Source organism: Clarias gariepinus, chromosome 22, assembly GCF_024256425.1.
Source record: "Clarias gariepinus isolate MV-2021 ecotype Netherlands chromosome 22, CGAR_prim_01v2, whole genome shotgun sequence".
In the NCBI taxonomy this organism is placed as follows: Eukaryota; Metazoa; Chordata; class Actinopteri; order Siluriformes; family Clariidae; genus Clarias; species Clarias gariepinus.
The window spans coordinates 19,465,801-19,478,249 of NC_071121.1; the positions used below are offsets into that span (position 1 = coordinate 19,465,801).

General features: G+C 37.4%; 1 protein-coding gene across 2 annotated transcripts in view; it reads right to left on the bottom strand.

The window, feature by feature from the left end:
- Positions 1-11,888, bottom strand: part of rapgef3 (Rap guanine nucleotide exchange factor (GEF) 3) — a 48,069-nt gene extending 36,181 nt beyond the window's left edge. The window contains exons 1-2 of one of the 2 annotated variants that reach the window (XM_053482724.1): positions 11,729-11,888; positions 4,708-4,775 (exon numbers count right to left, since the gene is read on the bottom strand). In XM_053482724.1, the coding sequence (XP_053338699.1) occupies positions 4,708-4,773 (66 nt within the window). In that variant the 5' untranslated portion in view covers positions 4,774-4,775; positions 11,729-11,888. Of the gene's footprint in view, positions 1-2,173; positions 2,633-4,707; positions 4,776-11,728 lie in introns of those variants that run through there. The other variant, XM_053482723.1, reaches the window with a different exon arrangement.
- Positions 11,889-12,449: the final 561 nt, after the last annotated feature.

A 12,449-nucleotide genomic window follows, 5' to 3' on the forward strand; every position in this document is an offset into this window, starting at 1 on the left:
TGAAGTCTGAGAATGGTTGAACACTTGGTCCTGGAATATCAGTTGGGAGGACAATGTTCTGTCTCCACGTCTGAAAGTTGCTCCAAAACTAATATTTGTGTACAAGGTGACACTGGATTACTTTATGCCACTGTTCTCCGAGTGCCTTTATTCTTATAGTGGGCATTCTTCTAGCAACTGAATCAGTCAAAATATTTGTCATCAATATAATAATGTAAATAGCATAGACGTTTTACACGTTTTTTTTTATGGGTGCATAACCTTAGAAATCTGGATGCCGCATCATAGAAATAGAGAAGAAGAAGTAAGTTGTGAATATTTCAGGTCAGAGCTGTTAAGTTGTTCTTCTGCTCTAGTGAAGGTAGTTATGGGCTACAGAAATTGCATGACAGTTTAAATTAGTTACATACGGATTAAAAGCACAGGTGAATAAAAACGTGAGCAAATGATAGCTGACATTGGTGTAGTTTGCTAAAGATCAGTTCTGATTTAATGTTAACCTTGTTTCACAGTGCTGGTGCACTTTAACCTTAAGTTGCTAGATAGTGCTTTCCACCATGTGTGTACCACTGTAGGGTAGGGGGTTGTCTGGTTTTGCAGCCACCCAACAAGTTGCAACCAATACCCTGCAAAGCCTAATTCTATCACCTTTATAAACTATGTGATGCTTTTATATATTAAAGTATGTTTTCTCTGATTTTTTGCCGTTGGTACATAATAAAAAAAGTATTTAATTGAGTATAAAATGGTCATCAAAGAGTACCTCTTTTTTATTTTTTAAACAAATGTTTAAAGTAGGACATGTTACTTTGTAGTAATATTAATATTGTTGTTAATCAAAATATATTTAAAATTCGGGCCTCAGGTCTGTGTGCGTACAGTAGCGTTGGCATGTTCTCCCTATGCTTGGTGGGTTTCCTCCGGATACTTTGTTTTCCGCTCGCAGTCTAAAGTCAGATTAGGGTTAATGCTATTCCTAAATTACCTGTAGTGTGAGACTGACCATGTGAGTGTGTGTGTATGTGTGCCCTCTGATGGATTGACACCCCATCCAGGGTGTACCCTCCTTTGTGCCCTAAGTCTCCTGGGATAGACTCCAGGCCCCTGGCAACTCTGTATACAGGATAAAGTGGTATAGATGATGAGTGAGTAATTGAGTAATTTCTGTTAATACAATGTATAGAAATGTACTATATAATGTACTATATAATAGCAAGTCGCGATACATGTTACATTTTCAATAAGGGCTGGGCCCCTCTAAAGGTCAGATCCTAGTATTGTCCCTGGTGGACAGGCAATTTAACAGTAACATGAACAATATATTCTTATCTAGTTAATCAACTGCAAATTAGCTTAAACATTTTCAACCCCTAAGCTATAATTGTTAACTTCCACACATTGTTAATCAAAAAATATTATCCTAGATTTACAATAAGCTGTTTAGTAACAAGTTTTGGTCATGTTTTTATTTTCCATGTTTAAACACACCTCTCTGCAAACTGTGAATGAGTTGTAGCGAGATGTGAATCATATTGTCAGCATGTAAAGTCCTCAGAGCTAATATTAGTGCATGAACAGACAGAGCTAATTAAGATAGCAGCTAATTAAAGACGGTAAAACAAACAAATCTTGTTGAATTTAAACACATAGTATGCTAAATATCAGATGGTCACAGAGCCGTAGGTCTGCAGTGTTGACAAACAGAGAAGGTATTACAGTAAGTAGTGACAGTTCAGCAGGTGAAAGTTTCTGGCAGTCTGTGTCTTTGTGTGCAAAACATCTTGAAGGTTCATTTACAAACGTGACTTTGACAATAAACAATAAGCTAAAAATAGGAGATTGTTAATACTTTTGGCCAGGCATTATACACACACACACCCTTGCAAAGACAATGGAAAACACAGTGTTTCCAACCCAGGCCTGGTTGTTTGTTTTTGGGTCATAAGCAGTGACTGGAGGATGTGTAGTAAGCCACTGATCCAAGTCTCACAGCAAGCTTTTTAACAACCAACTAAGAAATAATTAAAGAGTTCAAAATGAGGTTTCAGAATTTAGCTAAATGTTTCATTTATTACAAATCCTTAATTTTCATGCAGCAACAATACAGACTGAACTAACTGCAACGTCAGATTACATAAGACTCCAGTAGATTACACGAGGAACAGTGACTTACCCAGCTGATGCCCCTGATACCCGCTTTCTCCGCGGAATAGCGATCGGGAAACACTTGGTAATTATAACTCCGAAACAGATGCATTTTTTTACACGGATTTAATATCGAGCACTGTCTGTCTGAGAACATCTGCGGAAGCATTTCATGATAAAGCGAGCTATGCCGATAGAGCCCGATACACTCTCACTCTCCGTGCTCCCCTGAGGAGGTTACACACTCCGGCGCTGATAGATTCATCCCGTGTCACACAGCACAACTCCTGCATGCCGCTGCCAGCCACCTGACGCTCCTCGCGCGGGTGTGTGCGGCTGCGTGTGTGTGTGTGTGAGAGGAAGCCTACGCTCTTACTGTACTGTAAGTGTGCAAATACCGACAGGAACAGCCCACTCAGTCCTAACCTCTTCTACAGAAACAGGCACTCCCACAGGTCCAGTTCTAGCATTAACAACAACAACTAAGTGCGACGCAGGAAACAAAAATACATGACAGTGAAAAACACTAATTACAGAAATGTTAAGAATGTGACTTTTGCTGGGTTTGTTAAGAGGCTAACCTAAAGGCTTTGCGAGTCACGTGGTTTTCTACTCTGATTTGTACTTTTTAATAGGGGTCATATGAGTCTCTATTAAAAAACAAAAACTCTTTATTCCCAAGAGCCACCTCTTCACCACTGATTAGGGATAATTTTTTTTTTTTTTACTGTCAATGACTGAGCTCTCTATTTTTTTTTTTTGTCTTTCCCTCTTGTCTAATCATGGCATGTGTAGACACGTCTTATGTATTAATCTGTGTTCATGTAGACATAATGATGAGAACATGTAGTTTGGAGGTGTGTTGAGAAATGCATTCATCACTCCTGGTCTATTCAAATAAAATAAAATAAAAAAATATATAGTGGTGGCATGGTGGCAAACTGGTTAACACTGTTGCCTTCTACAGTACCTCCAGGGTCCGAGTTCGATTCCCACCTTGGGGTCTGTGTGCATGGAGTTTGTATGTTCTTCCCATGCGTGGTGGGTTTCCTCCCACAGTCCAAAAACATGGAGCTTAGGTTAACTGCATTTTCCAAATTACTCGTGTGGATGTTTGTGTGCCCTGAGATAGATTGGCACCCTGTCCAGGGTGTACCCAGCCTCATGCCATAAGTCTCCTTGAATAGGAGGCTCTCTATGACTCTGTAACCAGTATAAAGTGGTATAAACAGCAAGTTAATTTGTAGATGGCACTGTGTGGTCTGAAATAGTTTTCTAACTGTATTTGTTTAATTTTGCACTATTTTGCACTTTCCTTTTGTGTAAGGAAAGGACACAGAGACAGAGATCATCAGGCATCATGGTGAAGTGTCATGCTTGGCATTTATTGAGTCAGAATGTGGCAGAATTATTATAGTGTGTAAGAGATTTTCCGATTTTTGTTTGAGTAACAGGCTTATGTAATGTTTACTCCTGGTTATGATATTTGTGCACTTGTTCTATACGCACCTTTTCACTTAATTCTGTGTGCACTACATATATTACATAAATACATTACATAGGATCTCTGTACTATCACTGCAAGGAAAAAGAGCATGACATCACACCAATGTGACTGTAAAATTTACACCCTGGTGTGACATAGTGATTTAGTAATATTTTCGGTGCCTGCATTTTTTCCTAGGTTAGTTTAATTAACACACAATCACCCGCAGAGAGCCTGCTAACCTGTTATGGCACTAGGTTTAAAATAAAACCATGCTATAAAATATTATTACCCAGATTTAGCTAAAGAAAGCTACCCATTTCATACTAATTTCTCTGTTTTTTCTTTTTAATTTTATAAAGATGCTTTGCAAAAATGACCATTGTTAAAGGTGCTATAAAAATTACATTAATTTGAATTAATATGCACTTTTTGGGTAGCTCATTTCTGTTTACTCCTATGTATTATATGTTCAGTGAGTTTTTATCAGTTCTATAAACTTGGTAAATCCTATAAATTTGGTTAATTCATTTTCTGTTGTTGTGCACTTGTAATCTAGATTATCTAAATTACAGTAGCAGCATTGAATTACATATGTTGCTTGAAAGCTTAGATCTACAATTTAATGTAAACATTGATAGTGGTGCAATGGATCTAAATGTTAGTACCTTAAACCTTAACTTTATCAATTTAAAGTGATCACAGTGTAACACAATTATGCTCATGGTTTGCCTTTTTGAACCCCCTTCCTATTTTTGCATGTTCACTTATCTGTACCTTGCAGCTGCCTGAACAAACCTTAGATAGTTTGGAGAAATGGGTGTGATCATGTACAGTAGGAGGTTTGCCTGGATCTCTGTTCTCTTACCAAAATGTTTTAAGAATGAAGTGAGTAATTGAATAAACATGAAATGCTTTCCTTAGGAAAGACTATTGCCCACCACTTACATTTCCACAAATATTTTTTTCATTTTGGCAGGACCACTAGAAAGAGTGACTATAAAATAGTTTGTGTTTACTTAGATTGATCTGTTTTAGTCAGTGTCTGTATTGTAGGCTGTGTTTACCTAGCTTACCTTGTCAGCTGTTGTCCTCCTGGTTTGGGGCAGTGTAGGCATTATGTGTGTGTCATCAGAAGACATGACTGCAAAGGATGGGGTAAGGAGGAGTAATAAAAAAGAGGAGAGAAATACCTTTTATAATCAAACCAATAAGTTCCCACTAATGGAGTCTGGTTCACTCCATGTCAAAAAAGAGAAACAAAATCTAGTCAGAAATACCATGGACACAGACAGGATATTTAACCGAGCTAAAACTGGGACAAAACCTAGCACAAGAGCAGGCATTGAGTTTGGTATTGCAGCTGGGTTGAGACTTGGCTTGGGAGGTGGGACATGGATGCTTGGTTTCGACTTATGGTGATTTCAAACTAGGGGCTCAGGCATGGATCTAAGTACACCTGACCCCAAAGGATTGTATGTTTGTGCAACCAATCTCTACTGGTTCAAATATGCATGTCAACCCTAGTACCTAAACACTAAGGTAGACTTAGTTTAAATGTGAAAATATTAATGCCACCTGTCTCTTCCGATATTTCTGTATGCACAGTGCATTCACTGATCTCAATCTCTGAACTTTATAGCCACAGCTTATACAATGGAAAGTTGAGATATTTTCTCCAAAGTAACAATAGAAATAGGCATAGTGTGAAGGTAGAATACCTTGTAATCCTATACTCTTTTTGTCTGTTGGCAGATCGCAAACCAAGTAGGTGCATACTAAAACCTACTGTATCGAAACTGTAGATAAACAAGTGTACTTGGGTACAGAACAATATTATAAATTCAAAAGCAAGGTGTGCAGATCAGATCAATAAAATAAAACACAAAGAACATAACAATTTTTGTTATATTGTAAAAAGTTTTGTGTATATTGTAAACATATGTTTACAACATTTACAACATTGTAAACATATGTTTACAATATACACATTACTAGCAATATAGATGGGATTGTATTATTAATAATTGCAATTTACCTCTGCTAGATCACATTTATCAACAAAAGTGCTGTTCATTGCTGTTGCGATAAAAGGAATTCAAAAAGAAAAATGATAATCAACATATGGGTGGATAAAAAGCATGTTTTGAGCAAGCATCTTGAACAAATATAAATGAAACAAGTTTTTTTTTATCACTAATGATGCTTATTTGTTTTAACTCAATTTGAAATTGAACACATTCATGTAATTCTAAGCAGAATGATCCCCAATGAACAGTTACAATATCCTTAGCGGTCTACACAACACATCAATCCTACTGAACACAAAGCCTATTCATTCCATTCTATACAACACATGAGGGGCAGAGCTTTTCTGTGTGTTTTGCATATGTATTTCTTGCACTTAATGCACATAGATTAAGTGTGTGTTTTTGGCTGACAGACTTGATTTGGACCTGGCCAGTGTCACCGTCTGCAACTGCACATGAAAGACAAAACTCACACACACACACACACACACACACACACACACACACAGCCTATATACCCCGCCCCCCCTCCCATGTTCTTCATGGAAAATGAGCCAAGGCCGAGTCTAAGGTTGCAAAAACTATTAATCACAATATTTTTCTTTTAGTAAACATTTAAAATGGGTCCCATAGGACTAAATACTATACAAGGGTTAAGGCAAGAAATTGTAATAAATAAAATAAAAACCTTAAATCAAATATTGAAGATTGAAACTATTCCTAAAAAAGACCTAAAATATTATATACTCTATTGTTAAAGTAAAGTGTTGATTATTCTTCACGATTTCTTTTTATTTACTTTTTAAATGTACACACGGGATATTTTTTCATCCACTTTTATGTATTTCTGTTAATTCACCCTTGCAATAAATAAATAAATAATTGGGCTACATCTATATTTTCATAGTCTTGGCCTGAAAAAATGTGGCTTAAGAAGCTTATTAACAATTAGGCCAATTTTAGTGAAACAAAATATATGCATATGTAACTGATCTGCCATATGAGTTCTAGTACTGATATCATGTGGCCTGTTTTTTCTCGGCATGGGCACGGTTTGAGCTCTGTCTAAGCAGGATTTTGTCAGTATGATCTGGCAACTCTGAGAGCATAGTACTAGCACAAGTGGGATAGTTTGTGCAAAGAAATATATAAACTGTGTACATGAGAGAATGCTTAATTGAGTGAAAAATACCTTCCTGCAAAATGAGAAGGAATGAGACCCAGATAAATGCGTCAGTAAACCTGTATTTCACATTATGGGGCTTAAACTTAGCAATTAATTCACATCTCACATGCTTATCAAACTGTTGGGAGAGATCATGCAGTAGATTAAATACAGTCTGGTACACTACTTGGGAATGCTCGCTTTTGGGGGAGTGGGAAGGGGGGAGCTACATGAGATCACCCTTGAGTATGTTCACTGCATATCGTACTGTGTATGACTGTGTATGTGACAAATAAAATTTGAATTTAAATTTGAATTTAGTACAGTGATAGGGCCAGGACTGAATGATAAGCCAGGGCTGGCACTTTCCATGAGTGTTAGGGGGGTATGTGTTGTGACTTAGACAAAGCAGGTGTACACTAGGCTTGGACAGAGCATGCTAAGGCTCAGACAGAGCAGGCATGGGCAAAGCTTGGCACTGCTAGGATAGAGCATAAAATTCCTGGAACATGGCATTGCATCACAGGGATAGGGTAAGAGATTCCTTGGTTAGGCCCTGACATTGCCAGAATCTCAGAACCAGGGCCATTGCTGGGACAGAAAATGTCATGACTGGGGCCTTGCATGACCATCTTACTGACCACCATCTTGTTAAATGTGGTGCGGGAAGCCACCCTGTCAGCTTCAACTCTGTCAACTCACTGATGTGTTTTGTGTTACCTATCCTTCATCAGCACGCAAAGTAATCAGCACTCACATGTGACCAGCCCTTTGTCAGGGTCCAAAGCAGGAGCTTGTTTAAACGGCTTCCCTTGTGCACTTTGTGCTGCTATGCCCCTCCCAAAACATATAGGGGGTGTCTGTGAAGAATGTTGGAGATGCAGAATCTATGTGCACACAAAGATTTATGTATCTGTGCAGTCAAAACCACAACCAAACTCCAAACTATACTATGAAGCTATGGTTAGGAGCAGAAATTGCTATCTTACAGTAAAAGGAAAACACATTAGAGACAAATGCAGGAGAGAAACTAAAAAACAAGGGCCTTACATAAGCATACTAATAATGAAATGAAACAAGGAAAGTAAACAAAACAAAAACAGAAAACATGCACTAAGACAATACACACATGAAGCAACACAATTTCAAAATAAAAGTCCCAAAAGCTGACACAAGAATACAGGCACATGTAGCACCAATGGGAGTGCCAGGACAAATTCACTGTGATAGACTGACTGTAACAAAAACCTTTGCTAACATTACTTTGGCTTCACTTTTAAATCCCTGTAATTTAGTCCCCCAATAGCCAAACATTTGTGGACGCCTGATCATCACACCCATGTGTGGGCCTTCCCCGAACTGTTATACCAAGAATAGAAGCACACAATTGAGTGGTACTGTAGTACCAACATTTTTCTTTGCTTGAATCAATGGTGCAAATGTGCACACATCGAGGTCTATTAAGACATTCTTTGCCAAGGTTTGAATAAAAGCACTAGAGTATCCTACACAGATCCCACACCACATCCCAGGGAACACCACTGGGATGAAGTGGAACACAGTCTCATGCTCACATGTGGCTGAATGGGCAAATCCCCAGTCATGTTCCAGAATCCAGTGGAAATAGTTTCCACCACATCATTTTTATTAGATCATTAAGACATATTATGCATCGTGTTTCATGCTTAAACTCAATAGTGACATTGTAGAGTAAATCATAGATACATGGTCGACTCTGGGCCTATTCCTGGAGCTCTGGGTTTAAAGCAGAAGATGTTACCCAAGAAGCCAGCTACATGCCCACAGTGGGATTAAAATGAAAAACCTAGAGAACACTCCTGCGGTGAGAAGATGCAAAATCAAACACAGACCAAAGGCAATAGCTTCAGAATAATAAAAAAAGGTATGATCTCTGTAACTTTGATCATGGCGTGGTTATTGGTAGCAGATGGGTTGGTTTAAGAACTGATTTTAGAAACTGCTGATCTCCTGGGGATTTCAAACACAACAGTCTCTAGGGTTCACACAGAATTGTGTGAAAAACAACAACACTGAGCATGGATTGGAACATGTTATGAAAAGAGATTATGGGAAAGTCAGATTGTCAGATTGATTTAAACTGCCAGGAAGGAAATAGTAACTCAAACTGTGGCAGAAACAAAAACAAAAAAGCATGAAGAATCTAATGAACAAAAGATATCTTAAATTTCAAAATATATTTATAACTTCAACATATCTACACCAGTTTGACAAACAGAGGAATCAAAACAGTTTTTACTTGGTACTATGGTAACTGTAATATGTTAATAAATTACGTCATTTCATTTTTTTTTTTTTTTGCTTATTTATAGGTCTGGCTATCTGTCATCTACCTTCTACAGTTAGTTATGAGCTTAATAGTTCTATTTTGAGGCAACTGAGAGTATTTATTTTACTGTGAATGTCTGAAAGTCACAGTGGAGGAATTATGTCTTGTGACCTCGCCAGGAGGCACGTCATCACTTTGATTCAGTTTTGATTAGGAACATCACAAGGCTGGCTCAGATCAGAGAGCACACTCTTGCCTTTGAGGTAAACTGCTGTGTTATGGGCCAGATATATGATCTTAACATTATCCAGGCAGTTATCAGGGAAAAATATTATGAAACTAGGATCCTGAAGCACTGACTATGCTAACATATATTTATTAAATCTACAGTAAATCTACAGTACATTTAAAAAAGGATTGCTGCACTAAAACAAAGGCTCGTTCTGTCCTTATTGAAGCAGTAGATGGAAGCTGTTACTGCCATCTATTGTATAAATGCAGATACTACAGCATACAGTTTACAAATTCAAGGTTCAAGTTTTGCTTTTTAAGTGAGGAATCTGCGTAACTATAAAATAAAGGGCAATCTTAAGAAAAAAGCTGGTTACTCGATTTGAACCATTAAAGTGTAGCTTTTGGAGAATGTTTAGGGTTTTTGTTTTTTTCTGAAGGTTTACCTCTTTAAGTCTCTTGTATTAACCTTGTATAACTTGATAAGGTGACTGAATTGCTTGCCTTCGTAGAGTCAACATTTCATTACATGCTAGATAATGTAGCTCCACTTATAAATAATTAGAGAGAACATACAGTACCAGCTCCTTGGTACTGTACAACAAAGTGCAACAAACAGACATGCATATAACCCTATAAAACCCATCTAACCTTATCCTCTGCATCCTTTTACACCGAGTAACTTCATGTCCCCAATCACTGCATTCATAAATCTCTTTGGTTTTCCGCTACTACTCCTGACTTGCAGTTCCAACCCCAGCGTCCTTCTACAAATATATTCGCAATCTCTCCTCTGAACATGTCCAAACCACCTAAATCCTCCCTGACTTTATCTTCAAAAGATCTAACATGGGTTGTCCCTCTGACGGATTCTTCCTGATCCTTTCCATCCAACTCACTCCCAAAGCGAACCTCAACATCTTCATCTCTGCTACCCCCAACGTTTGGCATAAAAGACATGTCTTGTTTTCTTTGTAACATTGCACAGAGTACATGAAGAACTTTTTTAGATTTTTTGAAGGTCAGGCACCATACATAATTGAGGTTCTGAGCACCGTTATTCAGGCACACCAACTGCACTGTACATGTCAAGCACGAGCAGCCAAGGAGGAAATTATTGGTTCGTTGGTATCCCAGTTTAATCAAGGGGTGGAGCCAAATCTGAAGCCAAAATAGCCTGATTGATTGTCCAGATACTCCCTGTGGATTTAAAATACCATATCAATGTTACCTCTTCAAAAACATATTACAGTATTAGCTTCCACTGTTATGCTAATGTTACACAATTATACAGTGCCTAGTCAAAAAACTCATCCTTTTAGAATAATTAAATTATTGGGCTGCATCAGGCAAAGAAAACAAAATAGGAGACGTAAAATAACTGGAACTGGGTTAACTTCTTAAAACGTTATTAAAACTACTTGTTAGTAAGGCTCATTAAAAAATTAATAAAATTTGCAAGGGGGTATAAAGATTGTAGTTTGGTGCAATATAAAAAGGACATGTGGTCTGTTGAGTACAGATTGACCCTATTTTAGAGCGACTGGTGCATCAGGATAAGAAACGTTGCGCATGAAATGATGCACCCATCATGAATAGTGCCCACTGTACAGGCCTCTGGAGACAGTGTTAAGAATTATTAGTGTTATGAGTTATGACCACTAGGAATAAAAAATTTTTTTACTTACAATTTTATATCCAGATTTCAATAAATCTGCATTATGACCATGTTCATTGTTAAAATATTATACAAATAAAACGGAATTGAATGTGTGCACACAGTTCCTATGGGAGTGGGAGTGGGATTTCCTGTATCACATCACCAACTAGACGGAATGTACTTTTGTTCCTCTTTGCGTCAGTGCTATCCCAGTGCAGCTGTTTGTAGCACTTAGAAGGTACATAGACACACGTGTGCACATGTGAACATAAGAACACTTAAGTCTATTCAAATTAAGCACACAACAGACACATCAATAGAAAACTTATATCTTGAGTAGCTCTGCTTTAGAACAGCATTAATAAAAAATTTTGTTTTGCTAGTGCCATCCTTCCATTTCACATGTCCTTCCTATTCAGAACCTGTTGTCAGCCTAGCCAAAGTGTGTTTAAGTCAGCTAGATGCTGGAAATGGTGGAGACAGAGAAAGAGGTTGCAAGGTTCTTTACTGCTCTTTGTGTGGCTTTCGATATTTCAAAGACGCACACTTAGTCACTGTTTCCTGTACATGAATTGTCATCTTTAAACAATAAACTGTTTCACAATGTAACAAAACAACACAAATCATATTTCTGTTTTAATCAAGCATAAACATGGTTTAATGTTTAACTGATGAGCTTTATAAGCTATACGTTTTTACTTACCTGTATCTCTGTTAGGAGTCTGTTAATCTATTCTTCTTTTTCTGTTTTCACTCAAACAGGATTTATATTTATCTTTTCTGTTTATCTTCTTTTTAAATTTCTGCTCTGTCTCCTTTTGTCTTGTTGGTATTGCTGTTCAGATAGACCATCAGTAAATGCATCTGCTTTTTGATTTTTTGTGAGTCAGAGTAAAACACTCACCAACTTCCTGCCATTCTCTGATTGGTTAAGCGAAATACTGGGGCACTGCGTATATATGCCCATGTTAATCTTTGTATTTATTTTTGCAGTACAATACATCTTGAGCAGATTTAAATTTTATTTTTTTTAGAGAATACTGTATAGGACAAGACACAAACCAGGGATTTTATGCATATTATACAGGCCGCAAAGACGCTTAAAGTGATTTGATAATTGAAGGGCATTATGGTCAGTGGTAGTTGTCCATAGTCTTTATATAGTTAGCATTCATGATAATGTTTTTGCCCAATACTTACATGAGTGTTACATGAAAACATCCCATGACCTTAGCCCCAGACATAGCAAGCCAAAATAAAATATACTACACTTTTAGGTGGCAGATTTTCTTCAAACTATTTCTTCATTACAATAAAGCAGAAATAAATAAGGATGTTGCTTAATTGATTTTAATCTATCTTTCTGTTTAAATGAAATAACATTTAGACACTTGATACAGCTGAATGTGGTTTTTGCAGGAATA